We start from the raw sequence: 20,026 nt of genomic DNA on the forward strand, positions 1-20,026 counted from the left end.
TCCTTAATCCTGTCCGCCAAGGCCTTCTCATTGCTCCTTCTGGCTCTCCTAATTTCATTCTTAAGCTCCTTCCTGCTAGCCTTATAACCTTCTGGATCTCTATTATTACCTCGTTCTTCTTGACTAGATTTACAACAGCCTTTATACACCATGGTTCCTGTACCCTATCATCCTTTCCCTGTCTCATTGGAACGTACCTATGCAGAACCCCACGCAAATATCCCCTGAATATTTGCCACAATTCTTCCATGTTTTCCTGAGAACATCTGTTTCCAATTTATGCTTCCAATTTCCTGCCTGGTAGCCTCATATTTCCCCTTACTCCAATTAAACGTTTCTCTAACTTGTCTTTTCATATCCCTCTTCAATGCTATGGTAAAGGAGATAGAATTGTGATCACTCTCCAAAATGCTCTCCCACTGAGAGATCTGACACCTGACCAGGTTCATTTCCCAATACCAGATCAAGTACAGCCTCTCTTCTTGTCGGCTTATCTACATATTGTGTCAAGAAACCTTCCTGAACACACCTAACAAACTCCACCCCATCTAAACCCCTTGCTCTAGGGAGATGCCAATCGATATTTGGAAAATTAAAATCTCCCACCACAAAATTTGTGTTATTATTACACCTTTGCAGAATCTGTCTCCCTATTTGCTCCTTGATGTCCCTGTCACTATTGGGTGGTCTGTAAAAAAACAAACAAACAAAAACTCCCAGTAGAGTATTGACTCCTTCCTATTCCTTCCACCCATGACTCAGTGGACAACCCCTCCATGACGCCCTCCTTTTCTGCAGCCATAACAGTATCCCTGATCAACAGTGCCATGCCCCCACCTCTTTTGCCTCCCTCCCTGTCCTTTCTGAAACATCTAAAACCTGGCACTTGAAGTAACCATTCATGCCCCTGCACTGTCCAAGTCTCTGTAACGGCCACAAAAACCATCGGTCTGAGCGCATCCCTTCTCTATCACCTGCCTATCCTCCCTTTCGCACTGCCTCCAAGTTTTCTCTATTTGTGAGCCAACCTTCCTTTCCTCTGTCACTTCAGTTTGGTTCCCACCCTCCAGCAATTCTTGTTTAAACTCTCCCCAATAGCCTTAGCAAACCTCCCAGCCAGGATATTGGTCCTTCTGGGACTCAAGTGTAACCTGTTCTTTTTGGCCCCAAAAGAGGTCCCAATGATCCAGAAATCTGCTCCAATCCCTCAGCCACGCATTTATCCTCCACCTCATTCTATTCCTATACTCACTGTCACATGGCACGGGCAGTAATCCTGAGATGACTATTTTTGTGGTCCTGCTTCTCAACTTCCTTCCTAACTCCCTGTAGTCTGCTTTCAGGACCTCTTCCCTTTTCCTGCTTATGTCGTTGGTACCAATAGGTACCATGACCTCTGACTGTTCTCCTTCCCACTTCAGGATATCGTTGTCATCGTCTGAACCTTTAGTGCCTAGGTGGCACATGGGGCCTCTCAAGATATCATGGACGTGATCAGAGACATCCCGGACCCTGGCACCTGGGAGGCAAACTACCATCCGAGGTTCTTTCCTGTGTCCACAGAATCGCCTGTCTGACCCCCTGACTATAGAGTCCCCTATCACTGCTGCCATCCTCTTGCTTTCCCTACCCTTCTGAGCCACAGGGCCAGACTCTGTGCCAGGGGTGCGGCCACTGTCTCCCCCAACAGTACTCAAACAGGAGTACTTATTGTTAAGGGGGATAACCTCTAGCATCTGCCTCTGTAAAGAGGTCCTTCTGCAGCTGTACAGGGCCCTGGTGAGACCCCACCTGGAGTATTGTGTGCAGTTTTGGTCTCCAAATTTGAGGAAGGACATTCTTGCTATTGAGGGAGTGCAGCGTAGGTTCACAAGGTTAATTCCCGGAATGGCGGGACTGTCATATGTTGAAAGATTGAAGCGACTGGGCTTGTATACACTGGAATTTAGAAGGATGAGAAGGGATCTGATTGAAACATATAAGATTATTAAGGAATTGGACACACTGGAGGCAGGAAGCATGTTCCCGCTGATGGGTGAGTCCAGAACTAGAGGGCACAGTTTAAGAATAAGGGGTAGGCCATTTAGAACAGAGATGCGGAAAAACTTTTTCACCCGGAGAGTGGTGGATATGTGGAATGCTCTGCTGCAGAAGGCAGTGGAGGCCAAGTCTCTGGATGCATTCAAGAGAGAGTTAGATAGAGCTCTTATAGATAGCGGGGTCAAGGGATATGGGGAGAGGGCAGGAATGGGGTACTGATTGTGTATGATCAGCCATGATCACAGTGAATGGCAGTGCTGGCTAGAAGGGCCGAATGGCCCACTCCTGCACCTACTGTCTATTGTCTATTGCCCTTCCCTCTCCTGACTGTTACCCACTTACCTGTCTCCTGAGGCCCCGGTTTGACTACCTGCCTATAGCTTCTCTCTATCACCTCCTCTCTCTCCCTGACCAGACGAAGGTCATCGAGCTGCATCTCCAGTTCCCTGACGTGGTCCCTAAGGAGCTGCAGCTCGACACACCGGGTGCAGATGTGGCCGTCCGGGAGGTTGGGAGTCACCTGGACTTCCCCCATCTGACACCGAGTACAGAACACCAGCCTCACACACGTACTTCCAGTCTGTAAGCTACACAGATAACCTACCTCGCCTGGACCCGTTAATGCTGATGCCCCATGGAGCCAAAGCCTTCCTACTCACTCCCTCTACTCTGTCGCCTGCTTCTCTGATGCCTGCTGTATAAATCTGTCTTCTTTTTAAACTCTTTAAACTGTTCTCACTGGCTGACCTCCACGTGCTTGCGCAGTCGTGCTCCGTTCAAACCGCTGAAGATAATAAGAAGCAAGCTGATGAGTGGACAGCCAGAGAGTTTTTCCTGGGGCAGAAATGCCAAATACCAGGGGTAATAATTTTAAGCTGATTGGAGGAAAGTATAGAGTAGATGTCAAAGGTAGGTTCTTTACACAGAATGATGGGTGTGTGCAACACACTGCTGAGATAGTGGAGATAGAGACAGATTCATTGGGCACATGAATGACAGAAAAATGGAGGGTTGTGTGAGAGGAAAGGGTTAGATTGATTTTAGAGTAGATTAAAAGGTCAACACAACATTGTGGGCCAAAGGGCTTGTACTGTGTGGTTATGTTCTTATAACTTTGATCTGAAACATTAGTTGTTTCTCTACAGATGCTGCCTGACCTGCTGAGTAATTCCAGAAATTTCTGTTTTTAAACCTAGAGCAGAATTGAGTGTTAAAAGTTTCTATCCTCTTCCAGGTCTTGAGGACGTATGGCTTTCTTAGACATCCAGGGAAAATGATAATGGGGTATTGAATAGATCTATGGGCCAGTCTACAAAGAAGGGCAGCCTCTTGAGGAATAGTCTGAACCAGGGTAGGGTGGTCTTTTCCCAAAGACCCAAAACCAAATTCACTGGTCCCCTAAAGCTGACCTAGCCTAATGCATCATCCCACACTGAGCACTTCTGCCTGACCACAAGTAACAATCCCTGACTCTCAGCCCCTCTAGTTTCACCCCACATTCATTCTCACACATATAATTCTAAACAAGACACCCTGACCATTCACCTTGCACAGACAGATGACAATATTTTTGAGACTAGAACTAGGGGTCATAGCCTCAAGATTTGGGGGAGTAGATTTATGACGGAGATGAGGAGAAACTGCTTTTCCCAGAGGGTGATGGATCTGTGGAATTCTCTGCCCAATGAATCAGTGGAGGCTACTTCAGTAAATATACTTAAGGTTGGATAGATTTTTACATAGTAAGGGAATTAAGGGTTATGGGGGAAAAGGCAGGTAGATGGAGGTGAGTTTACGGACAGATCAGCCATGATCTTATTGAATGGAGGGGCAGGCTTGACAGGTCAGATGCCCTACTCCTGCTCCTGTTTCTTATGTTCTTGTATCTGGCAGTTCTCTCCCACTGTTAATATCTTACTGTCCTTTACAGCACTGGCATTTAGGGCAGCAATGAAGTTTCTACATCCCTGGCAGTGTTCAGGGCTTCCTTCATCATGTCAGTAGCTTCCTCTACTGTGAGTCATGCAAGTCCCATGTGGAGACGGAAGAAAACTGTCACATTCAGATGTAGAAAGATTCTTCAATGCTGTTTCCATAACAGTTTTGTTTTGCCAGCCCTGAGCTGAAATCCCAAACCTGAGGGCCGGTGGACCACTTAGTCTGGCCTCTACCCTTCGACCTGTTTGGCATGGGCAATCTTACCAAGTGCCAAAGCATAAAGCTTTGACTCCAGCCAACATAGCTCTCCGGGTCATTGAGGCACGCAAGGTTGTGGTCCTCCTGTGAATACGGTAAATGGTAAATAAACATAGATCCCTAAACAGGCAAGTGGAGCTGGACCCAGTTAATGAAAGTGTGGGCCAGATGAATGCGGTAGGGTCCAGAGATACTGAATTTCCAGGACAAGACCAATGAACATGAGGGATAATTTTCCCACTGTACACATACTAACAACCTAACCTAACCTGCGGTCCATGGGCCCCTCAGATAGATTCCAGGGGGTAAGTGATCTTGAATGGGAAAAAAATTACATCTTTATTTTTACTAACCTCTATCTAAAATCGAGGATTTTCTCTTCAATGATGAATGCAAGCAGCAAACCACAGTAGTATTTATCTGTGACTTTGCCACCAATAGAATTCACAGATATTTTCACATCACATTACAGCCGTTACAGATATCTCAAAATACCGTTTACGGCACGCTCATCACCACTTTAAAGTTACGGTAGTTATTGGACCCGCTGCTAGATCGAAGGTGATCGCAGCCTTCCTGTCTGCAGAGGCTCGTGTGACGTAGCTGGCCATCTATCAGGAAAGCCCTGCGATTGGATGTTCAATATGATGTGTGCGTTTGCTTTGGCAAAGACCACCCCACAGTTTAATGTTCTTGTTCAAGCTCAGCAACACCAGCCTTCACACTGATATGTCTTTAAAATTAATTTCAATTTGCCTTTATTTTAAATGTTAGTCTTATTTATTGCATTAATAAAGAAGCACATATATTACTCTGTCAAATGTTTTTTTAATATTTTGATAACTGTATTAACTGTAATATAATTGGTTTGTAATCCTGTGTATTTTATTTTATATATTTAAATACATTACTCTGTGAAGAGGTCCATAGGCTTCACCGGACTGACAAAGGGGTCCATGGCACAAAAAGGGTTGGGAATCCCTGACCTAACCTAATTTTTGTTTTGGCTCGGGAACTTGGAACAGATTTTATTCTGATCACTCTATTTAAGGGAGACTTTGCTGTCTTACTTCAAGGTACGCTATTGATTGGCTGGAAAGTGAACGGAAGCTGAGGTTACTACGTTTGATTGCGAGCAGCTCATCGAACATCATCTACACGTTGTACGTTGAGCCCGGTTACCCAGTTGATGGCGAGGTCAAGCTCTACTCCATCCAAGAGAACAATAGACTTATTGATATGGTGATGAAGGTAACGATGCAGTTCTGCACTGTTTAATCTCTATCTGATAAACCAGCTACTGGGGAAAAAGCTCACTGGGTCAGGCAGCATGTGTGGAGACAATGGGTCAATGACATTTTGGTTTAAGACCCTGATATTGACCATCCTTCTGAGTTCTCACATGCCCATTGGGTTCCCCCAACAATAACACACCCAAAATGATGGAGGAGCTCAGCAGGTCAAGCAGCATCTATGGAGAGGAATAAATGGTTGATGTTTTGTGCCTAGACCTTTCATCAGGACTGGCAGTGTGCATTGGATTCTGAATTTTAAAAAAAACGAGCAGAGCCTGTTGGGATTTGTCTGCGGAGCAGGGGATTGTGGAGTGAGATGAAGACGGTTCCTTGTGGACTTTATGGGCCTGTTTTAAAAAGCAAGTGGGGCTAGTCAGTGTTTGTCTGCTGAGCAAGAGATTGCAGAGTGAGTTTGAGACAGTTCCTTGTGAACTTTCTGTGCCAGCTTTAAAAAGCAAAGAAGTCCTGTTGGGATTTTTCTGTGGAGCAGAAGATTGCTTGGGTTACTAATAGCTAGGGTTAATTAGCAAAGGCCAATGGAAAAAAAAGTGAAGTTTGAGCCGAGGCCCCATTGTGTGAGTGGACAATATTAAGGTGGTCACACTTGGGCAAGAACAGGCATAGACTAGAACTGAAGTTTGAGGCATAATAAGTTTAGGCAGTGGAATGCTCCTCCTGTGAGATGTGCAATTTCAGTGTAGCAGTCTCCCTGATTGCTACATCTGCAGGAAGTGCATGCAAGTTTAGCTCCAGACTGACAAGATCAAGGAGCTGGAGCTGGAGCTGGAGCTGAATGTACCAGGTCTATGCAGGAGGCTGAAAACTTCATAGACAAGTCTTTTACAGAGTGCAGGCTTCAGGGTGACCACCAGGTGAAGCGAGGGGAGTAATGCAGGGTTTCCCTGTAGCCATTTCCCTCAGCAACTAGTATACCTCTTTGAATAATACTTGCAGGGGTGACATATCAGGGCACAGCAGCAACAGCCAGGCCAGTAGCACTGTGGTTGGCTCTAAGGTTCATCAGGGAACGGTAAAGTCCAGTGATAGGAGACTTGATAGTTAAGGGGACAGACAGGAGATTTTATGGCTGTGAATGAGAAGCCAGGGTGGTGTGCTGCTTCCCAGGTACTAGGGTCCAGGATATCTCAGAGCCGCGGCAGAAAATTCTCAAGGGGAAGGGTGAGCACCATTGACCTAGGCAGAAAGGGGGAAGAGATCCTGTGCAGTGAATTAGGAAGTTAAGGAAGAGGCTGAAGAACAAGACCTCCAAGGTATTGATCTCTGTATTACTCCCAATGCCACACGCTAGTCAGGACAGGGATAGGATGATGGGGCAGGTGAATGAGTGGCTGAGGAAGTGGTGCGGGAGGCAGGGTTTCAGATTTCTGGATCATTGGGATCTCTTCTGGGGAACATATGACTTGTACAAAGAGGACGGGAACTGTTGGGAAGGGTTTGAACTAAGTTAGCAGGGGGATGGGATGATGAGGCTGAGCATGGGGCAGTTGGTATACAAGTTGATGCAGTCTGTAGAGAGCTTGGATAGGCAGATGACTGGGGAAAATTGCCATCAGTGGGATGAGATGAAGAATAACATGGGGGTAATTTTATATTTCCGGTAAGAGATAGATAGATAGATACTTTATTCATCCCCATGGGGAAATTCAACATTTTTTCAATGTCCCATACACTTATTGTATCAAAAACTAATTACATACAATACTTAACTCAGTATAAATATGATATGCATCTAAAATCACCCTCTCAAAAAAGCATTAATAAATAGCTTTTAAAAAGTTCTTAAATAGTTTACTAAAATACATTGAATGGTAACTTAAGCTCAGTCCTAACCCCGGCACTTTAACATATCTTTCCCCTGGCGGTTGAATTGTAAAGCCGAATGGCATTGGGGAGTAATGATCTCTTCATCCTGGTCGCATGTTTGCAACCATCCAGGATAGGGGTGTCGGAGTTGGTACCAGAGGCATCGGAGATGCCCTTAGTGTTTGTTCAGCTGCGGAATTCAAAAACTCAGGAACCTAGACTGCTTTACTGCGGCCTTATATGTGCTGTGTGTGCCTTATGCTGTGCGGACAGCGGGGGGAGCTGTTTGGCCAACTAGGCCTCGGGCTGTGGTGTCACCATCCGGGGAGAGGTGCTGGAGTCAGTGCTGCCCTCCACTGTTCACTTGGCAGAACACAAGCTGTATTGTTTTCGACTGCAGACTGCTGCAGTGTTCATGGACAACATACATTATTTTCCTGTGTGACTGTATTTTACTGCATCTTATGTGTGCTATATGTGCCTTGTACAGTGTATGACTGTTAGTACTGTGTTCTGCACCTTGACCCAGAGTATTCATGGGTATTCATATATGGTTGCATGACAATTAAACATGAACTTGAGCTTGAACTTGAAAATCGAAAAGGATGATGAACGCAGGATTGAAGGTGTAATATTTGAATGCACACAGCATACGGAATTAGGTAGATGATCTTGTAGTACAGTTAGAGATGGCTGGCTGTGATGTAGTGGGCACACTAAGATACGGCTGAAAGAAGATCATAGTTGGAATCAAGATCATTGTATTGAAAGGACAGGCAGGTAGGCAGAGGACATGGGGTGGCTCTGCTGGTATAAATGAAATCAAATCCTTAGAAAGTGGTGATGTACGATTGTAAGATGTACAATTTTTCTGGGTAGCCAGGATGTGGGTTATAAATTTCAATGGTGAATCGAAAAAGTGTGTAATAAGAGCAATGTTACAAGTACAATGGGGAACTTTAATATACAGCTAGATTGGAAAAATGTGATTGGTGCTGGATCCCAAGAGAGGGAATTTGCAGGATGCCTACAAGATGGCTTTTTAGAGCAGCTTGAAGTTGAGTCCACTAGGGGAAAGGCAAATCTGGATTAGGTGTTGTGCAATGAACCAGATTTGATTAGGGAGCTTAAGTTAAAGGAATGCTTGGGAGACAGTGATCAGAATATGATGGAATTCACTCTGCAGTTTAAGAAGGAGATGATAAATGTCAGATGCATCAGTATTACAGTGGAGTAAAGGGAATTACAGAGGCATGAGAGAGGAGCTGGCCAAAGTTGATTGGAAGGGGACACTAGCAGGGACGATGGCAGAGCAGCATTAGCTGGAGTTTCTGGGGCAATTTGGATAGCACAAGGTAGATACAGGAAGATGAAGTAGTACTCTGAAGGGAGAATGAGGCAACTGTGACTGACAGTGGAAGCCAAAGGCAGCATAAAAGCAGGAATGAGGGTAATGCTAAAATCGGTGGGAAGGTAGAGGATTGGGAAGCTTTTAAAAACCAACAGAATGCAACTAAGTAAACCACAAGGAGAAAAAAATATTAGAGAGGATACCAAAACATTTTTCAGAGTAAAAGAGGGGCGAGAGTGGATATTGGACTGATGGAAAATGATGCTAAAGAGGTAGTAATGGGAGCAAAGAAATAGCGAATGAACTTGTTGGGTGTTTTGCATCAGTCTTCACTGTGGAAGACACCAGCAGTACACCAGAAATTTGAGTGTCGGGGCAGAGGTGAGTTTAGTTGCTATTACTAAGAAGAAGGAAATTGTAAGTTGAGAAGTATGAAGGTGGATAAGTCACCCGGACTAGATTGTGTACATCCCCAGGGTTCTGAAAGAGTTGGCTGAAGAGATTGTAGTGGCATTAGTAATGGTGGGTGGTGAGATCTTGTCTTTCATGCAGGATTTTCATTTCATAGTCCACCTAACAAGAGGGACTCACCAAGTGAGATAAGACCATGAGACATGGGAGCAGAATTAGGTTATTCAGCACATCAAGTCTGCTCCACCATTCCATTATGCCTGATTTATTATCCCTCTTAACCCCTTTCTTCTGAATTGAATTGAATTGACTTTTACTTACATCTCTCAAATACATGAAGAGTAAAAATCTTTGTAACGTCTCCGTTCAAATGTGCAATGTGCAATTATAGTAATTTATAATAAATATTATATACAACAGGATAGTCAATATAACATAGAAATACAGTTGCGTCAGCATGAATTAATCAGTCTGATGGCCTGGTGGAAGAAGCTGGCGTGGAGCCTGTTGGTCCTGGCTTTTATGCTGTGGGCGGTATAGTTTCCTGGATGGTAGCAGCTGGAACAGTTTGTGGTTGGGGTGACTCAGGTCTCCAATGATCCTTCGGGCCCTTTTTACACACCTGTCTCTGTAAATGTCCTGAATAGTGGGAAGTTCCCATCTACAGATGCGCTGGGCTGTCCGCACCACTCTCTGCAGCGTCCTGCGATTGAGGGAGGTACAGTTCCCATACCAGGCAGTGATGCAGCCAGTCAGGATGCTCTCAATTGTGCCCCTGTAGAAAGTTCTTAGAATTTGGGGGGCCCATACCAAACTTCCTCAACCGTCTGAGGTGAAAGAGGCATTGTTGTGCTTTTTCCACCACACAGCTGGTATGTACAGACGACGTAAGATCCTCAGTGATGTTTATGCAGAGGAACTTAAAGCTGTTCACCCTTTCAACCCCAGATCCATTGATGTCAATGGAGGCTAGCCTGTCTCTATACCTCCTGTAGTCCACAACCAGCTCCTTTGTTTTTCCCCGTAACCTTTGCCGCCCTAACTAATTCAATATCTATCAACCTTCACTTTAAATATACCCAAAGACCTGGCCTCCATTGCTGTCTGTGGCAATGAATTCCACAGACTCACCACTCTCTGGCTAAAGAAATTCCTCCTTATTTCTGTTCTAAGTGGGCGTCCCTCTATTCTGAGGCTGTGCCTACTGGTCCTAGACTCTCCCACTATAGGAAACATCCTCTCCACCTCCACCCTTTCTTGGCCTTTCAATATTCGATAGGTTTCAATGAGATTTTCCCTCATTCTAAACTCCAGTGAGTGCAGGCCCAGAGCCATCAAACGCTCCTCATATGTTAACCCCTTCATTTCCACAGTCACTCTCATGTACCTCTGCTGGGTCCACTCCAAAGCTAGCACATCCTTTCTTAGTTAAGGGGCCCAAAACAGCTGACAAAGGTCTGACCATTTCACTTGCCTTCCTTACCACTGCCTCAACCTTTAGGGTGAAGAACCTCTAGAGTAGGGGTCCCCAACCTGGGGTCCACAGATCCTTTGACTAATGGTAGGGGACTATGGCATAAAAAAGGTTGGGAACCCCTGCTCGAAAGGATCTATATCCTCTGACAATGTTCCTTGCTCTCCCACTGTTCTGATGGTTTTTATCTCACAGTTCAATTTGTTTAATGATCTTGCCTCAGTCTTGAAGACACCAGAGTTATGGGGAAGGGAGACATGGTGTGCAGTGGCAGACACACATAGAGCACTGAAACAACTTAGGTCAGGCTGCATCTATGGAGGGGAATAAACAGTTGACGTTTTGGGCCAAGACCCTTCATCAGGGCCAGAAAGGAAGGGGACAGAAGCCGGAATAAGAAGATGGGGAAAGAAGGAGGAGTACAAGCTGGTGGGTGATAGGTGGAAGGAAACTGATACCTCCACTTCTCTCCTCCCACACTCTTATTCTGGCTTCTACCCCTTCCTTTTCAGTCCTGGTGAAGGATCTCAGTCTGCAGTATCGACTGTTCTTTTCCATCCATAGATGGTGCCTAACCTGCTGGATACCTCCACCATTTTGTGTTTGTGATGCTCAAGATTTCCAGTATTTGGAATCTCTTGTGTAGTGGGAGACTTTATGTTTTATTTTCTTTAGAGATACAGCACAGTAACACAGGCACTTCCGGCCCAATGAGCCCGATTACACCCATGCGATTAATTAATGACATGGCACATAATGATGAGGACTGTGGGAGGAAGCGCGGTCATGAGGAGAACGTACAAAGTCCTCACAGACAATTAAACCCAGGTCATTGGTGGGTGCTGTAATAGCGTTACACTAACTGCTACACTACCGTGCTGTGATGTTTGGCAAAGAAAGATAAATAGATGTTGTTGGTGGGATGGTGAACCATTTCGAATGTATCAGCAGCTTAAACTTGTTGCTTCTCTTGCTGAGTTTCCATTGTTCTTGCTTTCTCCCCAGCCTCCACAAGCCAAGCCACTGCTGACTGACTGGTTGGAGTATCTGAACAACTTGGATTATCGGGAAGGATAGAGGGTGGTGCCTTTTTCTCTTGTGTGCACATAGTAAGCTGAAGCAAATCTTTGTCGGTCCCTTGCTCCGATTAAATAATGGTCTGTAGTGAATTGTTGATTGCTGTCAAGAGCACTGACACACAGAAACAGGCCAAACTATTCCCATCGACCTATCCCTGGTCACAGTTATACACAGAAACCTTCTGAACCTGGCTTTGATGATTAATGATGGGGATCCATAGCATAAAAAATGGGTGGGAAACCCTGTTCTAAACCTTTCCTATTCACGTATCTCAGAATAGGGTTTATTGTTGCTGTGTGGCAGTAATATTGTGCAAAGACATAAAAATGACTATAGCTTACAATTATAATAAAATAGGTGCAAAAGAAGGGAATAGTGAGGTAGTGTTCATGCACTGTTCAGAAATCTGATGACGGGCAGTGGTAGAAGCTGTTCCTAAAACACTGAGTGTGCATCTTCAGGCTCTTGTACCTCCTCCCCTATGGAAGTAACGTGAAGAGGGTTTGTCCTGGATGGTGAGGGTCTTCATGAGGGAAGCCAGCTTCTAGTGGCATTGCCCTTTGAAGATGCCGTCGATGGTAGCGAGCGTTGTGTCCGTGATGGAACTGGCTGAGTTTACAACCCTCGCTAGCCTCTTGCAATCCTGTTTCTTTGGAGCAGAAGGTGATGCAACCAGTCAGACTGCTCTGTAGAAATTTGTAAGAGCCTTTGATAACATACCAAACTCCAAATGAAGTTGAGCCACTGCTGTGCTGCCTTCATGATATCTAAATATTGTAATTATACCTAATTATGCAGCTTGTTCCACTCACCCGCCAAACTCTGTGTGGAATAACTTGCCCATTAGGTCTCTTATCACTTTCCCTTCTCATCTTAAATCTATGCTCTCTCATTTCAGATTCCCTACACTGGGTAAAAGTTTGTGACCATGCATCTAATCTACACACTTCATGACATTATGAACCTCTATAAGGTCAAGTCTAAATTGGAGCTGGATCACAGCAGAAACATACACTCAGTGGCCACTTTATTAGTTACCTCCTGTACCTAATAAAGTGGTCACTAAGTGCATATTCATGCCCTCTGCTGTAGACCATTCACTTAAAGGTTTTGTGCATTCAGAGGTGCTCTTCTCCACACCACTGTTGTAACGTGTGGTTATTTGAGTTACTGTCAGTTTCCCATCAGTATGAACCAGTCTGGCTCTTCTCCCCTCTCCTCTCTCATTAACAAGCTGTTTTTGCCCACAGAACTGCTACTCACACTGGATGTTCCTTTTACTTTTGTTTTTCATGCCACTCTGTAATCTCTAGAGTGGGGGTTCCCAGCCTTTTATTATGCTATGGACCAATGCTATTAAGCAAGAGATCCATGAACCCCAGTTCTAAAGACTGTTGTCTGAAAATTCCAGGTGATCAGTTTCTCAGATACTCAAACCACCCTGTCTGGCACCAACAATCATTTCACAGTCAAAGTCACTTAGATCATATTTCTTTCCCATTCTGACATTTGGTCTGAACAACAACTGACCCTTTTGACCATGTCGGTGTGCTTTTATGCATTGAATTGCTGCCATGTGATTGGCTGATTAGATATTTGCATTAATGAGCAGGTGTACCTAATAAAGTGGCCACTGAGTATAAGTGTCATTCCTTAGGGTGCTCTTGAATCCACCCAAAGACCATTGCTGAAGAACAACCAGCTAGGTCATAAACACGAGATTCTATAGATGCTGGAAATCTAGAGCAGTGTGCGCGCGCGCGCACACACACACACACACACACACACACACACACACACACACACACACACACACACATACACACACACACGCAAACGCGCACACACACACACACACACACACACAGACACACACACACGCAAACGCAAACACACACACACACACAAATATCAGTACAGGAAATAAATTTATTTTTCAATTGAACATTTGAGTATAATTGGTGACAAAAAACAAATTAACTGGTTGAAAATGGAGCCATTTGCTGAACTGCTAGCTCCTTTTTCTTGAGCAAGCTTAATGCATTGACTGGCCTCTGATTAAATAGAATCTTCTTTATAGAAGGGATAAACAACTTTTCTTTAAATGGTCTCAAAGTAGTAATGGGGTTCTTTGCACAAACATTAGCACTTAGCATGGCAAAACACATGCTTTAAAGAACACATTGACAATGATTAAACACATTCAAACTAAATAAAAATTGTTTTAAAAGGCAGCATATGACAGACAGGGACCTTCAAACTCAAGTTAATTTCCTGCATTTTGACCCCAACCCAACTGTTTTTTTTTTTTTTTGAAATGTTTTTTTCTCCCTCCTCCTCCTAACACCATTGTACCTGCTGAAATACCCAGATATTGCTGGATTCTAATTAGTCTGCAGCTTGCAAAACAGCCATCTCAATTGGGTGCTCTTAATGCATCTACTGAAGGTTATCGATTAAGTGTAACATTTATGGTGGTGGGGTGGAGATACGTCTGTACCACTCCTTCCCTCTGCTGGCCTGTAGGGCGCTTGGGCAAGGTGTAACATCTGCTTAGACCCCCCTGCTCCCCCAGATCAGGGTCACGTGAAGCCATGGGAGCCGGTGCAGATCACAAGTCCTGCTTATGTGACCACTGACACCAGGCAGACAATCTCTGAAGAGTATTGATGATGGCTGGGGTCACCCATCTTGTAAAGACACTGCCCAGAAGAAGGTGATGACAAAGAACAATCATGGTCATGGAAAGACCATGATTGCCCATTTCATACATCATGGCACATAACAAACAAACGAAAACTAAATGTCAGGTCTTGGGCTTCGTATATAATAACGCTACTGGTGTATCTCAGTGTTAGCTCTTACAGAGGAAGGGCCATCCCCAAACCCCATTAACCAATCTGCCATTTGTTAAAGGGCCATTCTTTAATGTTACTTATGTAACCATCCGAAGATTTCCTGTGTAAAATGGGAAATTTTGGAATGGAGAACCATCAATGAAATTTTAATGTCTGATATTGCATCTGTGCTCCTGCTTGATTGTTTTCTTTTTAATTTATTTGAAAATACATATCAGAACCAAATTAATACATAATGGTAGCCTCAGATCTTTTATATTTTGTTTAGAGATACAGGTCGTTCCTACCCAACGAGCCCGTGCGGAGCTGCCACGAGCTCACTGGGAGGGCGTACAAACGCTAGCCATTGAGGAAGTTTGTATACATAAGTTGCAATGAATAATTTCAGAGATTCCCAGGTCAGTGTTTGGAACATACTCCTGTTGTGTCAAAGAGGCAACTACCTGACAGTGTCAAAGTCAAGAAGCCCCTGTTTCAGAGAGATTACAGGGGAATGTTATCCCAACACTGCACAATGCTTTTGTAGGCTCAGGAAATGGCCCCTTCCCTATGTTTATTGCGAGAGTCTATGGATAAAAATTGTATCTGACTATCCCAAGACCAGCGAGCTTGTTGTGTGAATCCCTTTGTGTTATCCATCTTCAGAGTGTTGCAGTGGAGCACTTGCCACTCAAGTTACCAGAGACTGTTGCTGCTTCATCTTACAAACTCTAAATTGTTCTTTTTATTACAAATAAAAACTAATTATGAAGAAGGATTCTGTTTCTGTATAAATTTACATCCTGTGATACTGTGGTCATGTGAACAAAGTGTCAGTGTGATATAATACGCAAACAGGCCATACCATCAGACACAGAAGCAGAATTAGACCATTTGGCCCATCAAGTCTGCTCATGGCTGATTTATTATCCCTCTCAACCTCATTCTCCAGCCTTCTCCCCCATAACCTTTGATGGTTTTACCAGTTAGGGACCTATGAATCTCTGCTTTAAATATACCCAATGATATTGTGTACAGTTCTGGTCACCGAATTATAGGAAAGATATCAATAAATTAGAGAGAGTGCCGAGATGATTTACTAGGATGTTACCTGGGTTTCAGCACTTAAGTTACAGAGAAAGGTTGAACAAGTTAGGTCTCTATTCATTGGAGCGTAGAAGGTTGAGGGGGGATTTGATCGAGGTATTTAAAATGTTGAGAGGGATAGATAGAGTTGACGTGAATAGGCTGTTTCCATTGAGAGTAGGGGAGATTCAAACGAGAGGACATGATTTGAGTTGGGGGCAAAAGTTTAAGGGAAACACAAGGGGGTATTTCTTTACTCAGAGAGTGATAGCTGTGTGGAATGAGCTTCCTGCAGAAGTAGTAGAGGCCAGTTCAGTTGTGTCATTTAAGGTAAAATTGGATAGGTATATGGACAGGAAAGGAGTGGAGGGTTATGGGCTGAGTGCGGGTAGGTGGGACTAGGTGAGATTAAAAGTTCAGCACTGACTAGGAGGGCCGGAATGGCCTGTTTCCGTGCTGTGATTGTTATATGGTTATATGATATGGCCTCCACAGTTGTCTGTGGCAATGAAGTCCACAGATTCAACAGCCTCTGACTGCAATAAATACTCTCCTCATTTCTGTTCTAAAGGGATGTCCTTGTATCCTGATGCTGTGTCCTCTGGTCCATTCAGCCCTTGTCCATACCAACCAAAATATATCTGGGCAAGGATCCAGTGTTAAGGAGAGTGGGTCATGGCTTTTGGACAAAATTGAGTGAACCTTAGGGTGCAGTTGATAGGGAAGTCTGAACCAAGGCCTAGCAGCTGAAGGCCAAAGAGGCCTGGTGGGCTGATGGGTAGACTGGCCACTGCTGGGAACTATAAATAGAAGCTTAGTGTAAACTGTTTAAAGTCAGTCAACGAAGTGATCCACAGAATAGAGAGAACAGCTACTGTCTGAGTGTGGAATTTAGAAGAATGTTGAGAGGTGGGGGGTGATCTAGCAAACATTGAAAGGCCAAGATAGAGTGGGTGCAGAAATGATGTTTGTTTCTTCTTGTGGGGAAGTCTAGGACCAGAGGGCACAGCTCCAGAATACATGGACATCTGTTTAGAACAGAGATGAAGAGGAATTTCTTTAGCCAGAGGATGGTGACCCTGTGGAATTCATTACCACAGACGTCTGTGGAGGCTAAGTCATTGGGTTTACTTAAAAGTGGAGGTTGATAGGTTCTTGGTTAGTAAGGTTACAGGAAGAAGGCAAGAGAATGGGGTTGAGAGGGAATGGTACCAGACTTGATAACTCTGCCTTGTGGTCTTATACACCAACTCCAGAAAAATAGACACTTTGCACATCGTATTGGAGTGAACCACCGGTACTTCTGGATTTTCACTACGCCTTTCAGTATTTTTAAACCAGGTAAAAACAGCAGTAAAACAATTAAAAAATAGTTTGTTTCTGGTTAACAGGTAGATTGAAAGCAAAACTAGTAGCACAGTGGTCAACATAAAATGAACTTCATCCTTGTGGGTGAAATTATCAAGCGGCCAGCCAAGAGCTTTACTTAAGGCAAAAGTCTCCCCAGATTAGATCCAGGAGTGGGAAAACTACACCACTGAAGGAGAAGGGGGAGTAGATGTGGGTAAATTTCCCACGGGGGGGGGGGGGCACTTTGTTCAGTGACGTTATGCATGCATTTGCCAAACCACAGGAAATGATAGCTGTAACCATGGTAACTCTGCCCCAAATAAGCTACGCAATAAGTGAAATAAAGCTCTCACTTTCGTTATTTTGAAAATGTTGGATTCAGAGAAGTGGCTCGAGTTGTGTTGCTCAGGAGGGCAGCAAGACCTGACTCAGGATGGTCCTTGTGTCAAAGTTACCACAGATGAGGCAAAGCCTCATCTTTAACTTGCCTTTTCTTACAACAGCATGAATGAAACAACCAAGTATATTTCTGTACATTGTTAAAGATACTCTATAAATGCAATTGCTACTGTGTGACTGGACTGTTGCCACTGGGTATAATACAGGAGATTTCTATGTGTTAAAAGTCTTTACTCTTGAAACCAGTTGGGAAAAATAAAACTGTACAGTCTAAAGGTTTCCTGATTTTCTTTTTTTTTAATTTGTATCTAGTCAAGAACAAGCACAGGGGGAGAGAAAGTAACAGAAATAATAATAATAAAAATACCAATTCACTCAACAATTCCTAATGTAAAAAAAACCTTTGGGAGGGAAAAAAGCCCAAAAGATTTTAATCTACACTACACAACCTGGAAAAGCCACTATCTTTTTTTTCATCCTAATTGCTAAGAGGTAGATAAAAAAAAAATTAAATGGTTATACAGGTTTGATACCCCAATGCCCCTGCCCTCCCCCTTCTCCCCCTCACCACTCCATCCATCCCTCCCTCGAGTTGAATGCAGCGCAGGTATGGATGAATGAGGCCTGCATGCACAGTACACACCAATCCCAAGGTCAAGAAGAATTTACATCAGAGCAGAGGCAACAAGAGAACAACTCAATTCAAAATGTCTTTTGCGTCAGCACCTGACAATCTTTTTGAGGTAGCGATTGTGGATATGCATACTGTAAATTAATTCCAAATGCCTCAGCACACAACTTAAATTAAAAATTTAATGTTCAAAAAAAGGCAATGTCCAATTTCCTTTGGAAATGTGGATAGGTGGAACACTTATTATTTTGATTTTGATACAGAGCCGTGTGTTTGCTTCTACCATTGTTGCTTTGATAATTCAGTTGTAAAAGAGTGATACTGACAGAGGATGAGTTAGCCGGGAATGACTGAGGAGGGTATATTACAATTGCCTTCAAGGCTCTGAAAGTCCTACCCCACAAAAGCTGGTGGGTATTAGCAAAGGTGGGTTTGGGGTCTGGGCTGTAAGTCCTCAGCGTTCAACTAGAACAATGTATGGTGGCATCTGCAGAACCTCACTCCAGTACAACTCAGCATCAGGGGCTAGGCAGGAAGGTTGGAGGGTCTTGCAAAGATTGTTGACTGGAGCCAAGGGACCTGTCTTTTAACTATCGATCCATTTTCCAGCCAGTTCATCCTACCTTTATTATCTTCCCCACTCTGCTGCCTGCTTCAAACCTTACAAAAGACCGGATCCTAACAACACCAGAGTGCGGGCAAAAGCAGAGGCAGTCATTTTGTTAGTGGATCGTTAAAAGTATTATGGAAGACCACCAGACTCGGAGAAGACCATAATCTCACGGTGTCTGGAGTCTTTTTGTAAAGTTTTGTCCCTTCGGGCACACATGGTGGATTGCAAAACAATCAGGATTTAGGATCAACATGCATAAAATGTTGGAGGAACTTAATAGGTCAGGCAACATCGAAGGAAATTAATAAACAGTCGACATTTCAGGCAGAAACCCTTCATCAGGACCAAAATGTTGACGTTTTATTCCCCTCTGTAGATGCTGCCTGACCTGCTGAGTTCTTCCAGAATTTTGTGTGTGTTGCTCTGAATTTCCAGCATCTGCAGATTCTCTTCTGTTTATGATCAACAGTTTGACACTCATTAACCGGGTGATTTGGACATTGCCTTTGTAACAAAAATCACTGCAGAAAAATCTGATTTGAATGCAAAATCAGTTTTAAACTGGCCCATCTGTTGGACTATGGTCAACTTTTAGTATCATGAGTTGAGCTCAGGTGCCCTCTGGAAGTTCAACCAGCCAGGCAACCTGCCAATGACATTTTGAAAAAAAAATTCTGCTCTGGGTAAACTCCTCCTGTACTTTCAGTTCAAATTGAAGTATTAATCTCAGTTAAACACAGTCCTGCCATAGAAGCTGTGGTCTGCCTACTCTGATCTCTCAACCTTCCTCTTTCAAATGAATCTCAATGTGGTATATGGTGACATATACATACCTTGATAATAAATTTACTTTGAAGCACTCAAAACTGTGACATTCTGAAGAACTGTTTCAGCTTTTCCCCAAATTTCCTTCCAACCGCATCCCCCCCCCCCAAAAATGTTCTTCACCTCCAGCCACTTGATGATGCTGTGTGAGATTTGCTTCAGATGTTAAAAATCCTAGTCCTAACTTTGCCTGTGTTGAATAAGGCTGCGTCTCTGGTGGTTTTAAACAAATCTGTAGAACAGAAGGGTTTGTCAGGTGAGAGTTGTTGGTACAGTGGGTTAAATGACAGGGTTTCCAGCTTTAAGAGAAATGCTGCTCTAGTCAATGAAAGCAATATAGTGAGATATGGCCGACAGTTTAAAATGTCTTCTGCACCGCACGGCGTTTTCTCAGAAACTCTGTTCCACTAATCTCCATTTAAATAAAAATAAAGATTGGAGCCAGGGTCCATTATTACTCATTACCTCAGTAAGCAAAAGTTTAGACTCCATTACAAACTCTTTTTCCTCCTTCTGCCCACCATGTGGAATTTTAAAAAAGCCTTCTCTCCTTTTGGAATCTACGGCTTTCCTGTCCTGTTGAGTTACAGAGGCTCCATCCGAATAACCAGTCT

At 43.8% G+C, this 20,026-nt stretch overlaps 1 protein-coding gene across 1 annotated transcript in view; it reads left to right on the forward strand.

Annotated features, from left to right (window-relative positions):
- The window catches only part of LOC140741512 (uncharacterized), a 43,983-nt gene extending 28,699 nt beyond the window's left edge, over positions 1–15,284 (forward strand). Inside the window, exons 9-10 of the mRNA XM_073071800.1 lie at positions 5,313–5,487; positions 11,597–15,284. Of these exons, the coding sequence (XP_072927901.1) occupies positions 5,313–5,487; positions 11,597–11,668 (247 nt within the window). The 3' untranslated portion in view covers positions 11,669–15,284. The remainder of the gene's footprint in view (positions 1–5,312; positions 5,488–11,596) is intronic.
- The last annotated feature ends 4,742 nt before the right edge of the window (positions 15,285–20,026 follow it).

The sequence above is a fragment of the Hemitrygon akajei genome, chromosome 18, assembly GCF_048418815.1.
Source record: "Hemitrygon akajei chromosome 18, sHemAka1.3, whole genome shotgun sequence".
In the NCBI taxonomy this organism is placed as follows: Eukaryota; Metazoa; Chordata; class Chondrichthyes; order Myliobatiformes; family Dasyatidae; genus Hemitrygon; species Hemitrygon akajei.